Source organism: Danio rerio, chromosome 5, assembly GCF_052040795.2.
Source record: "Danio rerio strain M-AB ecotype USA chromosome 5, GRCz13ab, whole genome shotgun sequence".
Lineage (NCBI taxonomy): Eukaryota > Metazoa > Chordata > Actinopteri > Cypriniformes > Danionidae > Danio > Danio rerio.
The window spans coordinates 2332501-2355350 of NC_141025.1; the positions used below are offsets into that span (position 1 = coordinate 2332501).

The 22850-nt window shown below is 38.9% G+C and overlaps 1 protein-coding gene and 1 long non-coding RNA gene across 5 annotated transcripts in view; one reads left to right on the forward strand and one right to left on the reverse strand.

Annotated features, from left to right (window-relative positions):
* Positions 1 to 22850, forward strand: part of LOC147843774 (uncharacterized) — a 321977-nt gene that overhangs the window by 60138 nt on the left and 238989 nt on the right. The gene's annotated exons all lie outside the window — the stretch shown is intronic.
* cux2a (cut-like homeobox 2a) lies at positions 974 to 22323 on the reverse strand. Of its 4 annotated transcripts, none has more exons than XR_015490738.1 (11): positions 22295 to 22323; positions 18282 to 18476; positions 14949 to 15007; positions 14820 to 14862; positions 11243 to 11279; positions 9337 to 9792; positions 5799 to 6679; positions 4904 to 5568; positions 3635 to 3823; positions 3253 to 3481; positions 974 to 1436 (listed from the first exon to the last, which is right to left on the reverse strand). XR_015490738.1 is itself a non-coding variant. In XM_087253198.1 (11 exons), exons 1-11 carry the CDS (start codon positions 22295 to 22297, stop codon positions 1214 to 1216), a joined length of 1929 nt encoding a protein of 642 aa, XP_087109324.1. In that variant the 5' UTR covers positions 22298 to 22323; the 3' UTR covers positions 974 to 1213. The 4 variants fall into 4 exon arrangements, 2 of the variants coding, with proteins under 2 accessions (XP_087109324.1, XP_087109323.1); XR_015490737.1 differs by having other exon boundaries at positions 18282 to 18479; XM_087253198.1 differs by having other exon boundaries at positions 4904 to 5317; positions 6599 to 6679.

A 22850-nucleotide genomic window follows, 5' to 3' on the forward strand; every position in this document is an offset into this window, starting at 1 on the left:
AATGTTTTGTTTTTGCTTTGCGTAGCGGAGATAGGATACAGTCCGCGAATTATATTTATTAATAGCGAACACATTATATTGATCAAAACACCTATTGTAGTGAGCATTGAAGGAATACAATGTCATCTATAACATTTTAAAAATAAAGAAGGGATATTTATTAAACAAGAAAAATAATATTAATCATAAAAACTATTATAACTTGTGTACGAAATGATTAATATGTAATCCAGTAAAAATTCGATAATAATAATTGTTAAAGTATTATTTCAAAAGCAAGTATTTTTAAAAGAGTAGTATGTATGACTTAATGTCATACAAGTAAATGTAATACAGATTTCTCATAACTATCCTCCAAGCTGAGTTAGGACAGTATTTTTTTATTTATAAATGAATAAGTATTATTAATCATAGCTAATTTTGATAATAACACACACACACACACACACACACACACACACACACACACACACACACACACACACACACACACATTATTATTTAGAATAAAAAAAAAAAAAACAGTTTAGCACTGTTGCCTTACAGCAAGAAGGTCGCTGGTTTGAGTTCTGGCTGGGGGTTAGTTGGTGTTGACGTGGGTTTAGGGGAATTGATGAACTAAATTGGCCGTAGAGTATGAGTGTTTCCCAGTGATTATTGCAGCTGGAAAGGCATCCGCTGTGTAAAACATGCTGGATAAGCTGGTGGTTCATTCCGCTGTGGAGACTCTTGATGAATAAAGGGGCTAAGCTGAAGGAAAATTAATGAATGAAAGTTAAAATGTAAAACTCCTATGGTCAATGATATTTACCTCCTAAATAAATTATTATTTTCAATTGTCTACAGAACAAACCACTGTTGTCTAGCGACTTGTCTAGTTAACCTTAATATAGTTAATGTATAGTGTGAAATATTGTACATGTTTTTATTTAATCAGCACCATGATACGAACAAACACAGATAACAGTATAAATGAGTTTCAAACGGGACTTTTATTTTGTAGTAAATGTCATTGTTCATATTTTTAATCTCCAGACTAATCTGGATATAAATGAACTTACATTAGTTATTAAACAAATCAACACTCATTATTCAGCCATACTATAAATATAGACATTTGGCCAGTCAGATATACGTTCAACACATGAAATAAATTATTAACAACAAAAAAGAGGGAACTATATGAAGTTAAGCGTCCTGAGAAGTGATGAGTTCAGAAAGATGAGCAGAATGAGTCTGGATCTTCCTCTCTCTCTTCTTTTAGTCTCATGAATGACTGAACGCCGACAGAAACGTGTCCGTCTGTGTCGTCTGCTTCTGGATCTCTGGGCGCCTGTTTGACTGCAGCTGAAGCCAACGAAAGCAGACTCAAACCAGCCGGACTCGATCTTCTGACCTGAGCTGGTTCACAGAAACCATCTCGCCTGATCCTAGACCTGTTAACAGAAGAAAAAAAACAAAGGTTTGTGGATTACACTTATAGCTTTTGGACTGTTTGTGATTCATTTATTGCTTAAAGTCTGTGTGAAATCTAAATGTACAATGTTCTTTAGTTGAACATTTAATCTGTGCATTTGTTAATGGTACTATGGTAATCTTCAATCACAGTCTAAGCATCTGCTCCTGGGTTTTAAGTGGTGCTCCTTCTCTGTTCACGTCAGTTTGATGCTTCGAACGCAATATTCTTATAGCCACGCCCCTTATACCTTTACTAAAAGAAAGCCCCGCCCCCCAACTCAATGTTCTGTTCCAGCTGGAAAACATCATAATACTGAAATAAACCCCGCCCCCTACATATTAGTCAGTTTCAGTTGGAAATAAATCATCATACTGTAATAAAACTCCGCCCCCTACTCAATATTCAGTTTTAGTTGGAAATAAATCATCATACTGTAATAAAACCCCACCCCTACTCAATATTTAGCTTCAGTTGAAATTACATCATCATACTATAATGAAACCCTGTCCACTACACAGTATTTAGTATTCAGTTTGAAATATATGGTTATATGGCATAAAACCCCGCCCCCTACTCAATATTTAGCTTCAGTTGGATATACATCACTGAAATAAATCCCACCCACTACTCAATATTCAGTTTCAGTTGGAAAGAAATCATCATACTGGAATAAAACTCCGCCCCCTACTCAATATTCAGTTTCAGTTGGAAATGCATCACTGAAATAAACCCACCCACTACTTAATATTCACTTTCAGTTGGAAATACATCATCGTACTGAAATAACCCCCCCCCCCCCCACTCAATATTCCATTTAAGTTGGAAATATGTGATCATACTGGAATGAAACCCCGCCCCCTAATCAGTTTCAGTTGGAAATCAATCATCATACTATAATAAACCCCGCCCACTACTCATGATCGCATATTCTAATTGAATACTAAATACTATGACGTAAAACCCCACCCGCTACTCAATATTCAGTTTCAGTTGGAAATACCTCACTGAAATAAACCCTGCCCACTACTCAATATTCAATTTCTGTTGGAAAAACGTCATCACACTGTAATAAAACCCCACCCACCACTCAATATTCAGTTTTAAGCTGCGGTCACACTGGACTTTTCTCCTCATAGACTTCCATTCATACGCACACGAATGTGTCAGACCGGAAACGCAGGGTCATGCGTCAAGTTTTGGAGGTCGCTGTGATGCAAAGTTCAAGCTTGGTGAACTCTGACCTGCGAAATCGCATCACTTGACTGCTTGAGACCAATCGAGGATCAAAACATGACCTCTCTGGACAGGAATTTTAAATGTTTTTAATGTCTAATAACATACGCATGACAGAATTTCACAAGCTCAAACTCTAGTGTGACCGCAGCTTTAGTTGGAAATACGTTATCATACTGAAATAAAACCCCACCCCCTACTCAATATTACATTTATGTTGGAAATTTGGGATACTGGAATAAAATCCCGCCCCCTACTCAATATTCAATTTCAGTTGAAATGTGTCATCACATCAAATAAAACCCCGCGCCCTACTTAATATTCAATTTAAGTTGAAATGTGTCATCATACCAAATAAAACCCCGCCCCCTACTCAATATTCAGTTTTACATAGAAATGCGTCATCCTGAAATCCCCGTCCCCTACTTAATATTCAGTTTCATTTGAAAATACGTTATTATACTGAAATAAACCCTGCCCCCTCATTAATATTTAGTTTCAGTAGTAAATACATCATCATTCCCGCCCCTTAATTCCAGTATTTCTGACCTGTCACCCACCTGTAGTTGTAGAACCAGTTGCTGACAGTGCTGGTCTGCAGGCCGAGCTGCGCCGCCAGCCTGTCGATGGTGTTTTGTGAGGGATACGGCTCCAGCTCATAAGCAGAGAACAGCGTCTGCTTCTCCTGTACACTGAGCACCACACGCGGCCTCTTCAGCGCATCCACACGCCACACATCACCACACTCCAGAGCTTCACACACACTCTGAGAATCACGCTTCAGTCGAGCTGAAACACACACATGCACAACGTTAAAATAACTAAAAAAAATCTGGAGTCTCATTTATTAAATTCAAGGTGCACCACACACACACACACACATTGCTGAGTCTTGTTTCACTTCTTCGTGTTTTCTTTGTATTGCCTTTTACACATACTGACCTCTCTGGTCACTCTTTTTCTTGGCGTTGAGCTTCTGGACGCTGTGAGGGTCTCGAAGCCACAGATGCATCCGGATGAAGTTTTCCTTCCCTTTCAGGCTGAGTTTAGTCCAGGGTTTGGGATGAGACAGAAGTTCAGACACCGAGCTTTGTGTTAAACCCAGAACCTCCTCGCCAAACACACGCTGACCTGACAAACAACAGCAAGAGTTGAGATTTATTGTCAATTTTCTAGAACGAAATGACCACAGTGCTATAAAGCTTGGTAACTCTTCACATAAGGTTGTATTATTTAAAGGGCACCTATTATTCAAAAATTATTTTCATAAGGGGTTTACTGCAGTGCTGTGTGTGAATATATCCAGCCTCTAATGGTAAACATGAATTAATTGTATTTTTAATAATCAGACTGCAGAAACACTTTGATTGACATTCTCCCTTTGTACGTGTCATCAGAGCAGGAAAACCCCGCTCACTAGTGACCATCTCTCCCTCATTAGCATAGACGTTAGTCTTGTTTTTGAATCTGCCATTATACTAACACACAGGCATTTGTAGCTCCACCCTCTTTTGAAAACGAGCAAAATCTCATTTGAATTTAAAGTGGCAGTCACTAAAACGCCACAATTTAGAATCAGATTATTGAGTAGGGGGCGGGGTTTCATTCCAGTACGATGACGTATTTCGAAACTGAAACTGAATATTGAGTAGGGGGCAGGGTTTTATTCCAGTATGATGACGTATTTCAAATTGAAAATTGAGTAGGGGGTGGGGTTTTATTTTAACATGATGACGCATTTTTAACTAAAACTGAATATTGAGTAAGGGGCGGTGTTTTATTCCAGGATGATGATGTATTCCAAACTGAATATTGAGTAGTGGGTGGGGTTTATTTCAGTGATGTATTTCCAACTGAAGCTAAATATTGAGTAGGGGGCAGGGTTTTATTCCATATGATAACATATTTCAAACTGAATACTAAATACTGTGTAGTGGGCGGGGTTTTATTCTAGTGAGATGACATTTTCAAAAAACTAAATATTAAGTACGGGGCGGTGTTTTACTCTAGTATGATGACGTTTTCCAACTAAAACTGAATATTGAGTCGGGGGGCGGGGTTTTATTCCAGAATGATGATGTATTTTCAACTGAAACAGAATATTGACTTCATTATAATGATGTTTTTCGAACTAAATAACGTAATCTCACAGCAATTCGTAACTTTATTACATGACACCTAGATGTTTATAATATATAAGCTGTGTCTTACCTATATTGTGCACTATGAGTGTTTTTTTAACCCTCTGTGTGATGCTGAATGTGTCGAGCTCCAGATTCTGTAGATCCAGACCGCAGACAGTCGGAGAAGAGCGAAATCGTTCCTCTGCATCTCTGTTCTCAACACTCCATCCATGATGAGGCTGATTCACTGACGACAGAGAAACTGGGGGTTGAACGTCTTCATCGATCTCATATTTGACCTTCTGGATGATTCCCTGGACAAAGTCGGCTGGGGTCTGAATGCTGGGATCTAGTGTCCCACAACGCATCTGTTCTTCCAATGTGATTGGTGATTGGTTGGTCTGCATCTGCTGTTGCGCCCCCTGCAGGATGATTCTGATGGCGTTTTCTGATACATCGCTGCTGCTGCTGCTGTGCACCGACCGCAGCTCTTCATCCAGCACTGAAACAACACACAACACTGAACACTGAGTAAGGGGCGGGGTTTGTTTTGGTATGATGACGTATTTCCAACAAAATCCGAATAATGAGTAGGGGGCAGGGTTTATTTCAGTAAAATGATATCTATTTCCAATTAAAACTGAATATTGAGTAGTAGGCGGAGTTTATTTCAGTATAATGACATATTTCCAACTAAAACTGAATATTGAGTAGGGGGCAGGGGTTTATTTGCGTATGATGATGTATTTCTAGCTAAAACTGAATATTGAGTAGTAGGCGGGGTTTATTTCAGTAATGACATTTCCAACTAAAACTGAATATTGAGTAGTAGGCGGAGTTTATTTCAGTATAATGACATATTTCCAACTAAAACTGAATATTGAGTAGGGGGCAGGGGTTTATTTGCGTATGATGATGTATTTCTAGCTAAAACTGAATATTGAGTAGTAGGCGGGGTTTATTTCAGTAATGACATTTCCAACTAAAACTGAATATTGAGTAGTAGGCGGAGTTTATTTCAGTATAATGACATATTTCCAACTAAAACTGAATATTGAGTAGGGGGCAGGGGTTTATTTGCGTATGATGATGTATTTCTAGCTAAAACTGAATATTGAGTAGTAGGCGGGGTTTATTTCAGTAATGACATTTCCAACTAAAACTGAATATTGAGTAGTAGGCGGAGTTTATTTCAGTATAATGACATATTTCCAACTAAAACTGAATATTGAGTAGGGGGCAGGGGTTTATTTGCGTATGATGATGTATTTCTAGCTAAAACTGAATATTGAGTAGTAGGCGGGGTTTATTTCAGTAATGACATTTCCAACTAAAACTGAATATTGAGTAGTAGGCGGAGTTATTTCAGTGTAATGGCATATTTCCAGCTAAAACTAAATTTTGAGGAGGGGCAGTGTTTTATTTTTTTACTATTCCTCTTATGTTTCACTTGCAGCCAACTAACGGTTGGAGGGGGTGTGGCTAAGCATATTTTGCCCAATCAGTCAAAGTGACATCATTAAAGAAGGTTTATTATCTCAGAGTAGATGAAAATGGTCAGATTTTGATTTAAATTAAGGTTTTAAAATTAATAAATAAATTAATTAAGTTGAGTTAATTTGCTCACACATAAATTTGAAAATCTTAAAGATACACAGTTCTGAATGAGCCTAATAAAAACCTTAATAAAAACATGCATTAAATGTTTTTATGTCAATGGTTTATGTGTTAGACTGACAGTGAATAATGAGTAATGAACAGATTCACTGTGCTCTGAACTCACTCTCCAGGCGGCTCTGATCTAGAATGTTCCTGATGGCCTGATCTGAGCTGACGTCTGTAGGACGGACACAAGGAGCGAGACCTTCAGAGATGAGAAAAACACACACACTCAGACTCAACGAGACACAGAGGAGCTGCTGCTTTACATCTATGTGCAAATCCTGTATATACTGCAATGCATTTTGTTGGAAGCACATTTGGAAGCATGATTTATAGTTTAAATATTCAGTGGTGGCTAAATAATCCAACCGTATCCATTCATCTACACATCCACACATTTATCTATCCATTACTTCACCAATCCATCCATATGTTTGCTTATTTATTTATCCATCAATGTATTAATATATCCATCTATTTGCCCATGCATTTACTATTACTCCACTCATCTATGCATCCATTAATTGCAATCTATTTAGCCATCCATTTCTACGTTAATCCATCCATTATCCATCCTTTCTATGCATTAATATGTCTTTCTATGCATTAATATGTCTGTGCACTTTTCCATCAGTGTACCCATTAATCCATACACTTTTACATTAACGTCTTTCTATTAATCCACCCATCTACAATCCTCCACTCATCTATCCATCCATTATTTTGTTTATCCATTTAACTATAAATGAATCCATTAGTCCATCCAATCATTCTTCAATCTAACTGTTCATCCTACTGTTCATCCACCCACCCATCCAATCAATCTGTCCATCCATCCAATTAAATAATCTAAATCAGTCTGTCCATTCACCTGCCCATCCGTCTATCCATCCATCCAATCAATCAGTCTATCCATTTATCCATCCATCCAGTCAATTAGTCTATCCATCCATACATTTGCCCATCAATCCATCCATCCATCCATCCATCCATCCATCCCTTCAATCAATATGCCCATTAACGTATCCAATCAATCAGTCTATCCATCCATCCATCCATCCATCCATCCATCCATCCATCCATCCAATTAAACCATCCAATTAATCTATCCAGTTATCCATCTGCCCATCCATGCCTTCATCCATCCAATCAATATTTCCATCCATCTGCCCATCCATCCATCCATCCATCCATCCATCCATCCAATAAACCATCCAGTCAGCCTATCAATCCTACCATCCATCCGTCCATCCATCCATCCATCCATCCATCCATCCATCCATCCATCCAATCAATTAGTCTATCCATTCATACATTTGCCCATCAATCCATCCATCCATCCCTCCATCCATCCAATCAATTTGCTCATTCACCTATCCAATCAATCAGTTTCTCTATCCATCCATCCATCCATCCATCCATCCAATTAAACCATCCAATCAATCCATCCAGTTATCTATCTGCCTGTCCATGCCTTCATCCATCCAATCAATATTTCCATCCATCTGCCCATCTATAAAATCCATCCATCCAATAAACCATCCAGTCAGTCTATCAATCCGTCCGTCCATCCATCCATCCATCCATCCATCCATCCATCCATCCATCCAATCAATTATTCTATCCATCCATACATTTGCCCATTAATCCATCAATCCATCCATCCCTCTAATCAATCTGCTCATTCACCTATCCAATCAATCAGTTTATCTATCCATCCATCCATCCATCCATTCATCCAATTAAACTATCCAATCAATCCATACATCCAGTTATCCATCTGTCCATCCATGCCTTCATCCATCCAAGCAATATTTCCATTCATTTGCCCATCCATAAAATCCATCCATCCAATAAACCATTCAGTCAGTCTATCCGTCCATCCATCCATCCATCCATCCATCCATCCATCCATCCATCCATCCATCCATCCAATTACATCCAATCAATCCATCCATCCTGTTGTCCATCTGCTTATCCATCCAATCAATCTGTTCATCCAGCAATCGATCAACCTATTCATCTAATTTAACCATCTAATCATCTAATCTGTAAATCCATTTGCCCATCCATCCATCTGCCCATCTCTCCATCCATCTGCCTATCCATCCTATTAATCAGTCTATCATCCATCCATCTGTCCACCCATTCAATTAAACCATCCATCCATCCATTGATCCATCTGCCCATCCATCCATCCATCCATCCAAAACATCCAATCAATCTATCCAGTTATCACTCTGCTTATCCTTCCAATCAATCTTTTTCCATTCATCTGCCCATTCTTAGTCAATCAATCCATCCATACAGCAATCCAATTATACTATTTATTCTGAACATCGAACTGTTTCCATACATCCATCAGTCCATCCATTCATCCTTCAATCTATCTGTTCATCCATTAATTTATCCATCTAATCAGTCTCTCCATCCATCCATTAATCCATTTAATCCAGGGGTCACCAATCTCAGTTCTGGAGGGCCGATGTCCCTGCTGGGTTTAGCTCCAACTTGCTTTAATACACCTGCCTGAGTGTTTCAAGTATGCATATAAGAGCTTGATTAGCTGTTCAGGTGTGTTTGATTAGGGTTGGAGCTAAGATCTGCAGGACACCGGATCTCCATGAACAAGTTTGGTGATCCCTGATTTAAACCATCCAATCAATCTGTCCATCCATCTGCCCATCCACACATTCATCCATTGATCTGCCCATCCTTCCATCTAATTAATCAAGTCTATCCATCCATCCATCAATCCATGCCTTCATCCATCCAATCAATCTTTCCATCCATCTGCCCATCAATCCATCCATCCATACATCCAATCAAATCTCTCCCTCCCTCGGCTCCTCCTCTGACCTCTGAGTGTCTCCTGGATGCCGCTGAGTGTCCTCATGCTGTGTTCATCAGACAGAAAGTGCTTCATCCTCAAGAAAGGCTCTTTTCCTCTGCGGGTCAGTTTGCTCCAGGGTTTGGGTCGGGCCAGAATATCACTGACGGACCCCTGAGAAAGACCCAGAACATAGTGACCGAACGCCCGCTGGCCGATGTTCCTGCTCTGAAGAGCCTGTTTGACCTGCTGCGTGACCTGCAGCGTGTCCAGCTCCTGCTCATCAGAATCCAGAAACACATCAGAATCCGGATCTGCTTTAATGACCATCTGAAGACTCCCAGGAGAAGAAGATGATGATGATGAAGATCTGCAGTTTTGCACTGGGCGGCCAGAGATGATGGAGAAGGATTCATGCAGCTCTTCCTCTTGTCCAAAGGAGTGATGAAAGTCTGGTGTTTTGACCTGCACCTCAATCACATCATCTGAGGAAAATGATAGAGAAGGTGAAAACAGATTGAGCACATGCTGGTGTAAAAATTTTAATTTTTTTTGGTCTGTGGATTTTATGTGTGTTTTTATGCTGGAAAAGACAGCTAAGATAGGGATTTGTTTAGAGCTGGGGTTTCTAAACTGGGGATTGAGGCCAATAAATAAAAAATAAAAATCAATAATTAATAATAATAATAATAATTAGTTAAATAAATCATTTTCTTGTCAACTTAATCCCTTTATTGATCAGGGGTCGCCACAGCGGAATGAACCGCCAACTTATCCAGCATATGTTTTACACAGCGGATGCCCTTCCATCAGTGGGAAACACCCATACACTCATTCACACACATACACTACGGACAATTTAGCTTATCGAATTCCCCTATGGCGCTTGTGTTTGGACTGTGGGGGAAGCCGGAGCACCTGAAGGAAACCCATGACAACACAGGCAGAACATGCAAACTCCACACAGAAATGCCAACTGACCCAGCTGAGGCTCAAACCAGCGACGTTCTGGCTGTGAGGCGACAGCACTGCGCCACCGCGCTGCTAATAATAATAATAAAAGTTAAATAGAAAAGATCTAAATATTATTGCGTTGTATTATATTGTCCTATTTTATGTCAATAAAACTAAATAAAATATATTATAAAAATGATATTTATAAATAAAAACAAGATAAATGTTTTATTCATAAGAACAAAATAAATACAAAAAATAAAAATATGTTTTAACCCAACATTGGGACCAATATATGAATAAAGCCAACTGTTGGGTTAAAAAGTATCCATTACATTTTACAGAAAACATTTAACACAATATTGGACATGCATTTTTGTGTGTGTCCATTAATTGGAGACAACATTACTTTCTTTTTAACCCATAGTTGGGTTACAACAGCCCTGCATAGAATGCATTTATATCTTGGTGTTTTATAATTATAATATTCACAATAAGATTGTAAATAAACATTAAATAAAGATTTATTTTGCTTAAGTTATTTTTTACTATATTATTAATGTTATAATAATACATTGATATAAGAAATTTAAGGAAAATACAACACAATTTTTTTGATATTAAATTTAAATTACATTTTGCAATCCGACTGTGACACTGTAGAGCAGTCGCCTCACAGCAAGAAGGTCGCTGGTTCGAGCCCTGGCTGGGTCAGTTGATGTTTCTGTGTGTTTGCATGTTCTCCCCTTGTTGATGTGGGTTTCCTCTGGGTGCTCTGGTTTCCCCAACAGTCCAAACACATGCACTATAGGGGAATTGATTAACTAAATTGCCCGTTGTGTATGTGTGTGAATGAATGTATATGGGTGTTTCCCTGTGCTGGGTTGCGGCTGGAAAGGCATACGCTGCGTAATAACATATGCTGGAATAGTGGCAGTAACCCAACATTGGGTCAAATTAAACATCAATTACACCACTCACCATTTTCAACAGAGACTGATGGAGGAGCAGGAGTCACCTGAAACAGATCAAATACACTCTGATCAATCTGATTTGCTGATAATCATTTCTCACCAGTGGGTGGCGCTGCCGTCACACTATATACAATATATAGACAATACAGTTGCAGTGACATCCTTTCTGGTCAAATTCATTGTTATTATCATTAATTTCAATTAAAATAATTACACAAATGGCATGAAATCTGGCATGTTTTTTTATACTAAGACAAACATATTCTAGAATTACGGGTACATTTTACGTCTCCAAGATTAAACAACTTTATAGAAAAAACTATAAAAGTTTATTGAAACTGTGTTGAATATTAACATACTTATACTACTAAGTTACCTTTAAAAAATAATGCTTGTATGTGTATTTATGGATGTTTTATCTTGTAAATCTTAACTTTAAAACTCCCACTATAACTATTTTTGACTGTTATTCCCTTCTGAATCGTTCAGCTTCAATTATCATCATATAATTAAGCCTAAATTTCCTCTTTTTTGTGTGTGTTTACTCTACTAAGCGAAATAAACATTTGCAGGAAACTCTGTTTTCTGTAGTATTTATGATTTCAGTGATACAAAGCTGGAAAATGTCCACTCTGTTACTGTCAATAACAATTTAAACAGCAATTAGTAACACAATCAAATCACAATTAAGCATTTAGTTTACATTAATGATGTATTTAGCTTACTGTAAATTACACATTTGTATTCTAATTTACGCAAAATAGTTTAGTTTAGATTAAAACTTTATTAATCCCCTTGGGGCAATTCATTTCGACATGGCGGTGCTTCACATATAGCAGGCTCGGATTGGCTAATCAAGAGACCCGGGAGAATTCCCGGTGGGCCGGGCCGGTGTCCCTAGCTGCTTGCACTCTCAGCAGTTGCACTTTTTAAAATTTATTTGTTTATTTGAGCATAACCTCACTCTTTTTAATCATTATTTTGACGCAGCTCCGCTCTTTTTATTATTTTCTCGCAGCCCCGTGAGCAAAATGCAGCCTGCAGGTTAATGATGATCATTAACCTGCGAGCTGCACCCCATTTCACCCCAAACAAAGGCACCTTATTGAATATTAATTAATATCAACGAATATTACACCTGCTCAATGAAAATCAGATGATTCACTACATTAATAAATCTGATATAACTTGATCAGAAATCTAAAATGGGTACAAAAAGAGTAGACATCAATAGGAGCAGATAACATCACATAGCTTAACAGAGCCATCGTGGTCTAGTGGTTAGCACGTTACGTAATGATGCAGCTGACCCGAGTTCGATCCTCACTAGAAAATGATATGTTTTTTTAATTTTCAGTGTTAAGACATAAAATACTGTTTGGGTTACTTATGTAGGGATACATTTTTTTTTTTTGTGTGTGTGACGACTGTTACAAAGGACTGGATATCGATAAAGAATTAATGTTCTCATATTTATGAAAAACATTTGAAGTTCTAAAGCAGCTTTGTCCTTGAAACAGATGTGTTAGTGTCATTTGAAACTGAATTGGAAATGACTTTATTTTAATATAGTCAGTCGTCGACTGAGGTGGGCCGGTCTAAGGCTTGAAACTCCAGAGCTAAAAAGGAGTCCCACTCCGGCCCTGACATATAGTATAACAAGAATGACACACTTAACACAATAAACATCAACACTTAACAGCAAGTTCAAAAAACAAATAATAGTCCATCGATTAACTACATTTATTACATAACCTACTTGCTTCAGGCACAAAAGTAAATTCATAACGATTTGTGGAACATCTTGTCCTATTGACGTCGACCAAGGGGCATCCACTGAAAATGTTTATTTAGGGTGTGTGTGCTGTCTCCTAGTATTTTATGTGCCATCCTCAACACCTGCTGTTCGTAATAGTATGCAAAACTTCGCAGGGGAACTCCCAAAATCTTTAAACATAAATTAACTATGCCTTGAAGACGATTCTTGTTTATGGACAGTGAATAAAACCAACAAATAAAGGACAATATAATTTCAATAAATGAATTGTAAAAGGTCTTAAGAATAACTTTCTCTACATTAAAAGAGTCAAGTTTCCGCAATAAGAACAGTCTTTGATGAGCCTTATTAACAATTATATGTGTATTTTGATCAAATTTCAAACTGTTGTCAATAATTGTTCCTTGGTTCTCCTCCACAACCTCTACCTGTGTGTCATTGATTAGCACCCTTTGTAGAGCTGGGGGCTATTCCATAAACCAAGCTTACAGAAAAAGCCAGGCTTATTTTTGTTTATTAATGGCGGATTCGGTTTCATAAATCAAATTTACGATAGTTCATACTTAGTTACCCTGGCAACTTGTGCTGGGAAACTAGCCTGGTCCGGGGCAGGCTAACTCTCAGGCTTAAGTTCAACCTTTATCAAAGTAAAGTTAACATTCACCTGCCATAATTTGATGCCATTTAAATTCACTTAACCTCTTAATAATGATGAAAACTTTATAGTCACTTAATAGTAAATTTGAAAATAATAAAGTTGACTTTATGTCACGGTCGGTGAAGGGAAAATGGAGCGAGGACTCAAGTGCAAAGAAACAATGGGTATTTATTAATAGTAAAATAAAAATAAAAGGCAAAACAAAACTACCCCGAGGGGGAAAACATGAACAAAACACACAAACTTGGCTGGGCTGACAAGACAAGGCAAGGCAAGACTGGAGCAGGAACACGGGGAGTGTAGACATTAGATAACGAACTGGCAAAGGACTGAAAACATGAGGGGGATTATAAAGCAAAAAGTAAATGACACACAGGTGAACATGACAAACTAATAATGAGTAAACAAGGAGGGTGGGACTAGACAATAGACGGGAGAGCGCATGACACAGAGAGACAATACAAGCCATGCGCTCACATAACACAACACTGAAGCACACGACAAAAGCACGTGACAACAATGTAAACACCGAGCCACGTGCTTTGACAAAAGACGCAAGACACGAGCACACGATGAATGAAAACACTCACCGTGCGCTCACAGACGCAGCGTGCATGCTTTATCCCAGCGCCGACCAAAACCGAAACCAACAAGACTGAGACGCTGGGAATGAAACACCACGCTGCTGACAGACGAAAACACAAACACGAGTACAAGAGCGCACGCGTCTGAGGGACGCAGAGCGCGCGCGCGGTCGCGTCAAGCAGGAGCACGCACACTCTGCGTACACCCACGACGGCGCGCGCGCACACAGAGACAGAAACAGGACCAGACATGGGTAGTGTCCGAGCTCTGCCACCAAAACAAGAATTTACAAGACCAGAGTCGCAGAACCCTGACACTTTAATCCCCACTTTTCTTAACCACTTTTATGAAATAGCCCCTAGGTGTTTTTTTTTTTTTTTTGCCAAAGTGGATAAGAATGTCTTTGGTTTTTGACACATTCAGGTGTAGTCTCATTTTATTACACCATGAGATAAAATCATGCAGGACTGAACCATGTTCCTGGTCTGAGTGAGAAAGCAAAGATAAAAATTGAATGCAAAATGCTTCTCCATAATTCTGGAAGGAGTGAAGAGTTTTACTTACCGAAACAACATGAAGATCAGTTTGTGTCAGAGCTCGTAAACTCCTGGAGGAGAATAACAAGGTGTAATGATGATTTTGAGAGCACACATATTGTTGATTATATGATGCGAGAGTGTGTTTGATTAATACCTGAGCTCAGTTTTGATCTTCTCGTAGTCCTGCTGTGACTGCAGCTTGACCTGAAGTCTCTAATAATAAACACACATGCATAAACACATCAGTCAGTCTGATTAAAGTCTGCTTGAAATCAAAATTACAATGTTTATTTTGCAAGCACGTGTTGTTATTCTTATTAATAATCCGTTCAGGTTAATCCACTGAAACCACTTGTTGTGGTAATGGTCCATGAAAGTCTGCACAGCCTAGGCTAGTTTAAGCTGTTATTTTCAGCAGGGATTTCAAGAGTTGACACTTGAAAGCTGATGATGGATTATAAAGCGTGTTTGGCGTGCTGTCCCAGGAGCTCATAAGATCCTCGAGCCCGGGGCTCCCTCCCGTTTGCAAGGCGAGAGGGGAGTTTGAGCTCAGGTAGATGTGGAGAACTCCCCTGCTGTAGTAGCTCATGAACAGATAGTGATCGCTCTTAAGAGATAACTACTTACTAGGAGCATGTCTATGGTGCTGATTTGGATTAGTCAACTAACTTAAGCTGGGTGTTTTTGGACAGTGGGAGGAAACCGGGGAACCCGGGGGAAACCCACATGAGCACGGGGAGAACGTGTAAACACCACACAGAAATGTTGGCTGGCTTGGTAAGGACTAGAACCGGTGACGTTCTTGCAGTGAGGCGACAGTGCTAACCACTGGGCCACCGTGCCACCCATCTAGGAAAGGAGGAGGAGTAGGGGTGGAAGGGGGGATTCTTCAAAATGAACATGGCAGTCATATGGAACTTAGGGTATTTATAGTGGCTTAGGAATCGTCTGATTGGTGAATCATAAACTGGGTAATGCGGGGCTGGCAGCAAGCAGTCATAAGCACGTGATCCTCTCGACATTAGTTTATAAATAAACTTCAAATCGTATGGAAGTATGTGATTTCAGACGCAGCTTCTGTTTTCCACTAACTGGCAACCCAAAGTGTTGAAATATAATTAGTTTAACTGGCAGTGGGCGAGTTATAGAGACCAAAACAAAGACCACAGGACAGCAGCAGCCTCCAAAATGAGATGCAGATTCAGAAATATAAAAATACACAAGGTGGATTTTAATATCTAAAAATTATAATTATGACTAACATTAGCTGAACAGCTTAGATTGTAAGACCATGTCTAAGCAACACTCAAAGCACAAAACTCCAGTGACAAGCACTTTGGCTATCCAGACCAGACACAACCCGACAGAAACATTGAAACGCAGCCATTCAGAAGCATAGATATATACACTAGATATCGCATAGGGACACTGAGCATGCGTCAATAGCATCGCCACATTGGTACAGTGCTCCCAGGACAAATGTCATTCAACCGCACTAGTCAAGACAGAGTTATTACTTGAAGATGCGGGACTTTAGCGCTGTCTACGAGTGTAACAAGCAAATAAAGAAAACAAAGCACAAAGCCAGAAGATTTCATAGGTAATATTAAGTTTTTTCTGTTTTTGTATGTTCTGAGCTTTTGTGCTAATCAGGTCACGTTATTGATGATAACAGTCACTTACTGCATTCACCATACGGCAAAGCAGCTCCAACTCGCACTAAACACTCGGCTTATGCTAGTTTTGTTGAATAAAATCAGCAAACAATGCAAAAGAAATATGACAACGAGATGCTGCGATGCCAGAAACTTGTACTATTGTCTGCTAACGTTAGTGAAAGAGTCGTTCGGGGGATTCATTCACAAGCGAATCGCTCCCTCCGTCAGTATGAGAAGTGAAAGCAGGAGAGGAGCTGTGTTTCAGGACTAGATCAGATTTAACAGGGAGGGTGAATAGTACATTTCTGTACACACAAACACAAGCTTTTTGTCAGGAATGCCCGTGCGGTCACTGATCCATCAATGTAGAAAAGTGATGTAAAATTATAATTTACGTAATTAGAAAAAAAAAATTACACACTAACATCCAGGAAAACTCCCGATCATAGATATATGTGTATATGTGTATATCTCTGACTTTGCATGGCCACAGTCCTCCACTGTACCTTGGTCCCGCATTCATTTCAAAGGAGCTCTACCCTGTAGCAAGATGGCGGCGCTATTGACGCATTCCGTCCAATAGATAACAATAGGCCAGGCGACATCTAGTGTATATATCTATGATTCAGAAGCACAGAATAGTGCACTCACAGCAAAATGGTTATGCTTATAATCTGATTAATACACATTAAACCTCTTTGAAATTATTAAATGTAGAATGCTGAGTGACTGATATGTGTTGGTCACAGTTCAGACTAGTCGATGTTTATTTTATTGATTTAAACAGTTAAAAATGACTTATAATCACTGAGTAATTCTGTGCTCGCTGCCTGTGATGTTAACTTACATTATGCTCACTATCCTCGACCCCTTCATAATTTTTAATCTGTAAATTGTCCAGGAAACATGTCGAAAATGGACCTCATTACGTTTTAACTTTTAATACAGCTCATGACGGACATTTCTCAAAGAGGGAATAACAAAAATCTTACCTGAGACTGTGTGTGAGGCTCGAGTGTCCAGCAAGCGCACTGTTGTAATCAATAACTCTCGCTTGTTTGTTATTATTGCCTGTGACAGCGTGATGTAATTTTGACAGTGGAGTGCCGCTGTTTGATTCGTACTCGTAATCAGGTCTTCGTGCCCATGGTAAACTGTATTTTGTGTTTGTAAAGTACACCCATCGTAAATGTATCAGTCGTATACAAACAGACAAAGAAATGTCGTATCTGTGTCTGTTCTAATCGCAGATTTTAGAATTTTACCCTCGCAAAATTACGAGTGCATTCCGTTCTTCTTTACGATTTTATAATTACAGATGCGTAACTTTTATTTACGTACAAAATATTTATGACAGCATTTGGATTTTATTCCATACATAATCAGTACTTGAGGTGATAATTGTCATAGAAATTTCTGTTATTCAGCCGTGACAAATTGAAACTTTTTAAAATAAAAATTTCAGGTGATGGTAGGTCAAAAACACGTTTTAATATGGAAAATATATCTTTTATCACGTCGTCGCTTGTAACTAGTATACGATACGTGTAGGAGTTGTCAATCTGGCAACCTGCATTTGCATCGGAGGAGTCGGAGTGAAAAAGTGTTTCGATTTTGGTGTGCAATACCTAGTTAAACCACTGGGTGTCAATCTTACATACTGCACCTTTCAGTTTGCGATGAGGGAATGATGCAAAAAAGAAAGCTCCGCCCCCTACTCAATATTCAGTTTCAGTTGGAAGCACATCAGCATGCTGAAATAACAGTCTGAGCAACTTCCGGTTCAGGCCGGACTTTAATGATCACTAATAATCATCAAATGTGCCTACCTCTACATCTTGTGTCTTATTGGCTAGTTGCTGCTGCAGCAGCGCAATGTGATTGGCTGTTTTCTCCTGCACTTCCTGCAACCGCCGCTGAAGTCTCTGCACTTCCTGTTCCAGACGCTGAACTTCTTGATCTCTGCGAATGAATATTTTCTCCAGTCCATCAGAGCTGAAGTCCAGGAGACGCTTCATGATGATCTGCTGTCGATTAAAGCCCAACAGGGAGACTTTTAGTCTTGGATATAGTGAATATGGTGTAAATAGAAGTAAACAGTGCTGTGTATATTTATTTAGGTTTGTTTACATTTGACCCAGTGGTGGGTTAAAACGCCCATCCACCTACCCACCCCTCCAATCAATCTGTCCATCTACCTATCCATCCATACAATCAATCAATCTATCCATCTATCCGTCTCTCCATCCTTCTGCCCATCTATCCATCCAATCAATCTGTCCATTCATCTATCCATACAATCAATCAGTCTATCCATCCCTCCATCCTTCTGCCCATCCATCCATCCATCCATCCATCCATCCATCCATCCATCCATCCATCCATCCACCCCTCCAATCAATTTGTCCATCTATCCATACAATCAATCAGTCAATCCATCCCTCCATCCTTCTGCCCATCCATCCCTCCCTCCATCCATCCATCCATCCATCCATCCATCCATCCATCCATCCACCCCTCCAATCAATTTGTCCATCTATCCATACAGTCAATCAGTCTATCCATCCCTCCAAACTTCTGCCCATCCATCTCTCCAATCAATCTGTCCATCTATCTATCCATCCATCCATCCATCCATCCATACATACATACATACATACAAGCAATCATAATTTCCATCTCTCCATCCCTCCATCCATCCACCCCTCCAATCAATCTATCCATCTATCCATACAATCAATCAGTCTATCCATCCAACCCTCCATTCTTCTGCCCATCCATCCCTCCAATCTGTCCACCTATCATCCATCCATCCATACAATCAATCTATTTATCCATCCCTCCATCCATCCGCTCATCCACCCCTCCACCCAATCTGTCCATCTATCCATCTATCCACACATCTATTCATTCATCCATCCCTCCAATCAATGTGTCCATCCATCCATACAATCAATCAGTCTATCCATCCATCCATCTCTCCATCCTTCTGCCCATCCATCCATCCTCCCATCCATCTCTCCAATCAACCTTTTCATCCATTTATCCATCCATCCCCCAATCAATTTGTCCATCTATCCATACAATAAATCAGTCTATCCATCCCTCCATCCTTCTGCCCATCCATCTCTCCAATCAATCTGTCCATCTATCTATCTATCTATCTATCTATCTATCTATCCATACATACAAGCAATCATTATTTCCATCTATCCATTCCTCCTTCCTTCTGCCCATCCAACCCTCTATCCATCCACCCCTCCAATCAATCTGTCCATCTATCCATACAATCAATCTGTCCATCCATCCCTCCATTCTTCTGGCCATCCATCCGCCCCTCCATCCATCTCTCTTATATGTCCACCAATCCTCCATCCATACAATCAATCAATCAATCCATCTATCCATTCCTCCACCCTCTGCCCATCCATCCCTCCAATCAATCTGTCCACCTATCATCCATCCATACAATCAATCAATCCATCTATCCATCCCCCCATCCATCCGCTCATCCTCCCCTCCAACCAATCTGTCCATCCATCCATACAATTAATCAGTCTATCCATCCATAAATTTCTCCATCCTTCTTCCCAATTATCCATCCTCCCATCCATCTCTCCAATCAACCTGTCCATCCATCCATCCATCCATCCATCCATCCATCCATCCAATCAGGCTATCCATCTATACAACCCTCCATCCATCCCTCATCCATCCAATCAATCTGTCCATCTATCTGTCCATCCAGCCATGAAAACAGACAAAATTTTTTTTAAATAAAATGTAAAACAACAACTATAGTAAAATACACGAATGACCCAGTGCTGTAGTGTTCTGCAACTATTCTACCCCACAGATTACTGTAGTAAAAACTAAAGCATACTACAGTATACTGGGTTACACACTAAACATGCTGGGTTGCATTAGACTAACATTAGGTCAAACATGGACAAATACAACAGTTGCAATAAAAGTGTAATTTACATTTAGTTGTAAAAAATAACCCAATGGTTGGGTTTGTCCATAGTTGTTCCAATGTTGGTGTAAAACAATCCATTATTTTAGAGTGTGTTGTCCAAAACATCGATAGTATTTACTCTAAATTACTAAAGTATTCTGTTATGTGGCATGTGACAGAAACACTCTACAAAATGCTGGGATGTTTTAACCCAACATGGAGTCAAATATTCACAAATGCAAGGCTGGTTTATTTATTTTTCCAACCTTTCACCCAAACTTTTGGGTTTGTTTACATTTGATCCAGTGGTGGGTTAAAACAACCCAGCATTATTTAGAGTGTAAACGATCTAAAACATGGACAAAATACAAAATTACATGCATTTAAAATAAAGTATTAAGAGCATCTAAATCTACATTTCTATAATATAATATAACACTATTTAATCCATAGGTTTGGTTTGTCCATATTTGACCCAACACTATGTTAAAACAATCCAGAATTTTTGTTTTGAATTACAACAATTCCAACCATTGGGCTCATTCAGTCATTTAACTTCAGTTTAGTCCCTTTAATAATCAGGGGTCGCCACAGCAGAATGAACCACCAACTATTCCAGCATATGTTTCACACAGCTGATACCCTTCCAGCTGCAACCCAGTACTGGGAACCACCCATACACTCTCACATTCACACACACACTCATACACTACGGCCAATTTGGTTAATCAGTTCCCCAAAAGTGCATGTGTTTGGACTGTGGGGGAAACCGGAGCACCCGGAGGAAACCCATGACAACACGGGGAGAACATGCAAACTCCACACGGAAACGCCAACTGATTCAGCCGAGACTCGAACCAGTAACCTTCTTGCTGTGAAGCCACAGTCCTAACCACTGTGCCACTGTTTCAAACCATTAGGTTTAAAAAAAAGTGTAATTTAAATTGAAAATGTCAACCCAGCATTGGGTTTGTCCTTGCCAGCATTTGATAACAACAAATTAATTCAGTAGTAGAGAGTAAACACACTAAAACATGCTCAAGAGTACAATCTGAGGATTTACATCAGATAAAGCTACATTCGTACATTATAATATAAAATTACTATAATATTTTGTAAACTATAGTATTTATTAATGACCCAATGTTGGCTTAAAACAACCCAGCATTTTTAGAGCACATTGTTCAAAACACTGTAGTATTACTATAGTATTTTGTCATGTGGGATGTGTCAAAGAAACTACAGTGTAAAAGATGCTGGGTTGTTTTAACCCAACATTGAGTATAATTTGAACAAACAAATGGGTTGATTAAATTTTAAATGACACTTTTTAACCCAGTGGTTTGATATGTCCACATTTAACCTAGCATTACATTAAAACATCCCAGCATTTCTTTGTGTTGTAACACTAAACAAATATAAACAAACCCAATCGTTGGGTTAAAATGTGTCATTTAAATTTAAGTTAAAAAAAGATTTGACCCGGCAACGGGTTACAGCAAAGTATTTTTAGAGAGTAAACAAACTAAAACAAAATACAAGAAAACAAACAGCGTTTACAGCAGCTAGTGCTACATTTATATAATCTAATAGAGTATTGACTCTAATTTACTATAGTATTATATATAACTATAGTATTCATTAATGACCCAATAATGGGTTAAAACAACCCAGCATTTTTTAGAGCACACTGTTCAAAAGCATTGTAGTAGTTCCTCTAAATGACTATAGTGTTTTGTCATGTGGGATGTGTCACAGAAACAACACTCTACAAAATGCTGGGTTGTTTTAACTCAGCACTGGGTCAAATATAGTGTGATAATAATAACACAATAATATAAATTCAGCTCAAGCTCCTAAACAAAGCAGTAAAACAGCACGTACCATGTGTGTGTGAAGCTCCTCCGGCTCTCAGTGTTCCTCTGTGTGCTTCTCCAGACTAACAGCAGAGAGGGAGGAGCCCGTGCAGTGCTGATCAATAGCCACATTCATCCAGCCAATCAATAGCTGCAAACAAAGAACCCCCATCAATTCATCAATACATCAATAGACAGCAGCTGACGGGGGCGGAGCCATGATCAATCAATCAATCCATCAATCAGTCACAGCGCAGACGCACAGATCACATCACTCTTCACTTGCTAATTCACTTACTCTCTTATTTAAATGCTTTTACTAGGCTGTACCGGCTTTCATTAACAGTTTGTTGAGGTTTATTTTTAATCTAGATTATTTATTTTCTCTTTAGTCTTGGTAAAAAATCTTAACAATTGTGTGTATGCTGTTTTTACTTTTAAAAAAAGCATTTGGTTTTGTTTAAATGTATATATTTATAAATATAATAACATATTTAGATTTTCTTTTAATGATTAAAATTGGAAATATTTTCATTTTTAATTGCTTTTCTTTGTATTTTTTTTTATAGATTTGACTTATTAAC

Bases quoted from the DNA above. Each gene is read 5' to 3' on its own strand.
- cux2a (XM_087253197.1), bottom strand. The intron at 15,008-18,281 runs GTAGGCACATTT...GTTTATTATTAG, and splicing joins ATAAGACACAAGATGTAGAG to AGACTTCAGGTCAAGCTGCA. The intron at 14,863-14,948 runs GTATTAATCAAA...ATTCTCCTCCAG, and splicing joins AAGATCAAAACTGAGCTCAG to GAGTTTACGAGCTCTGACAC.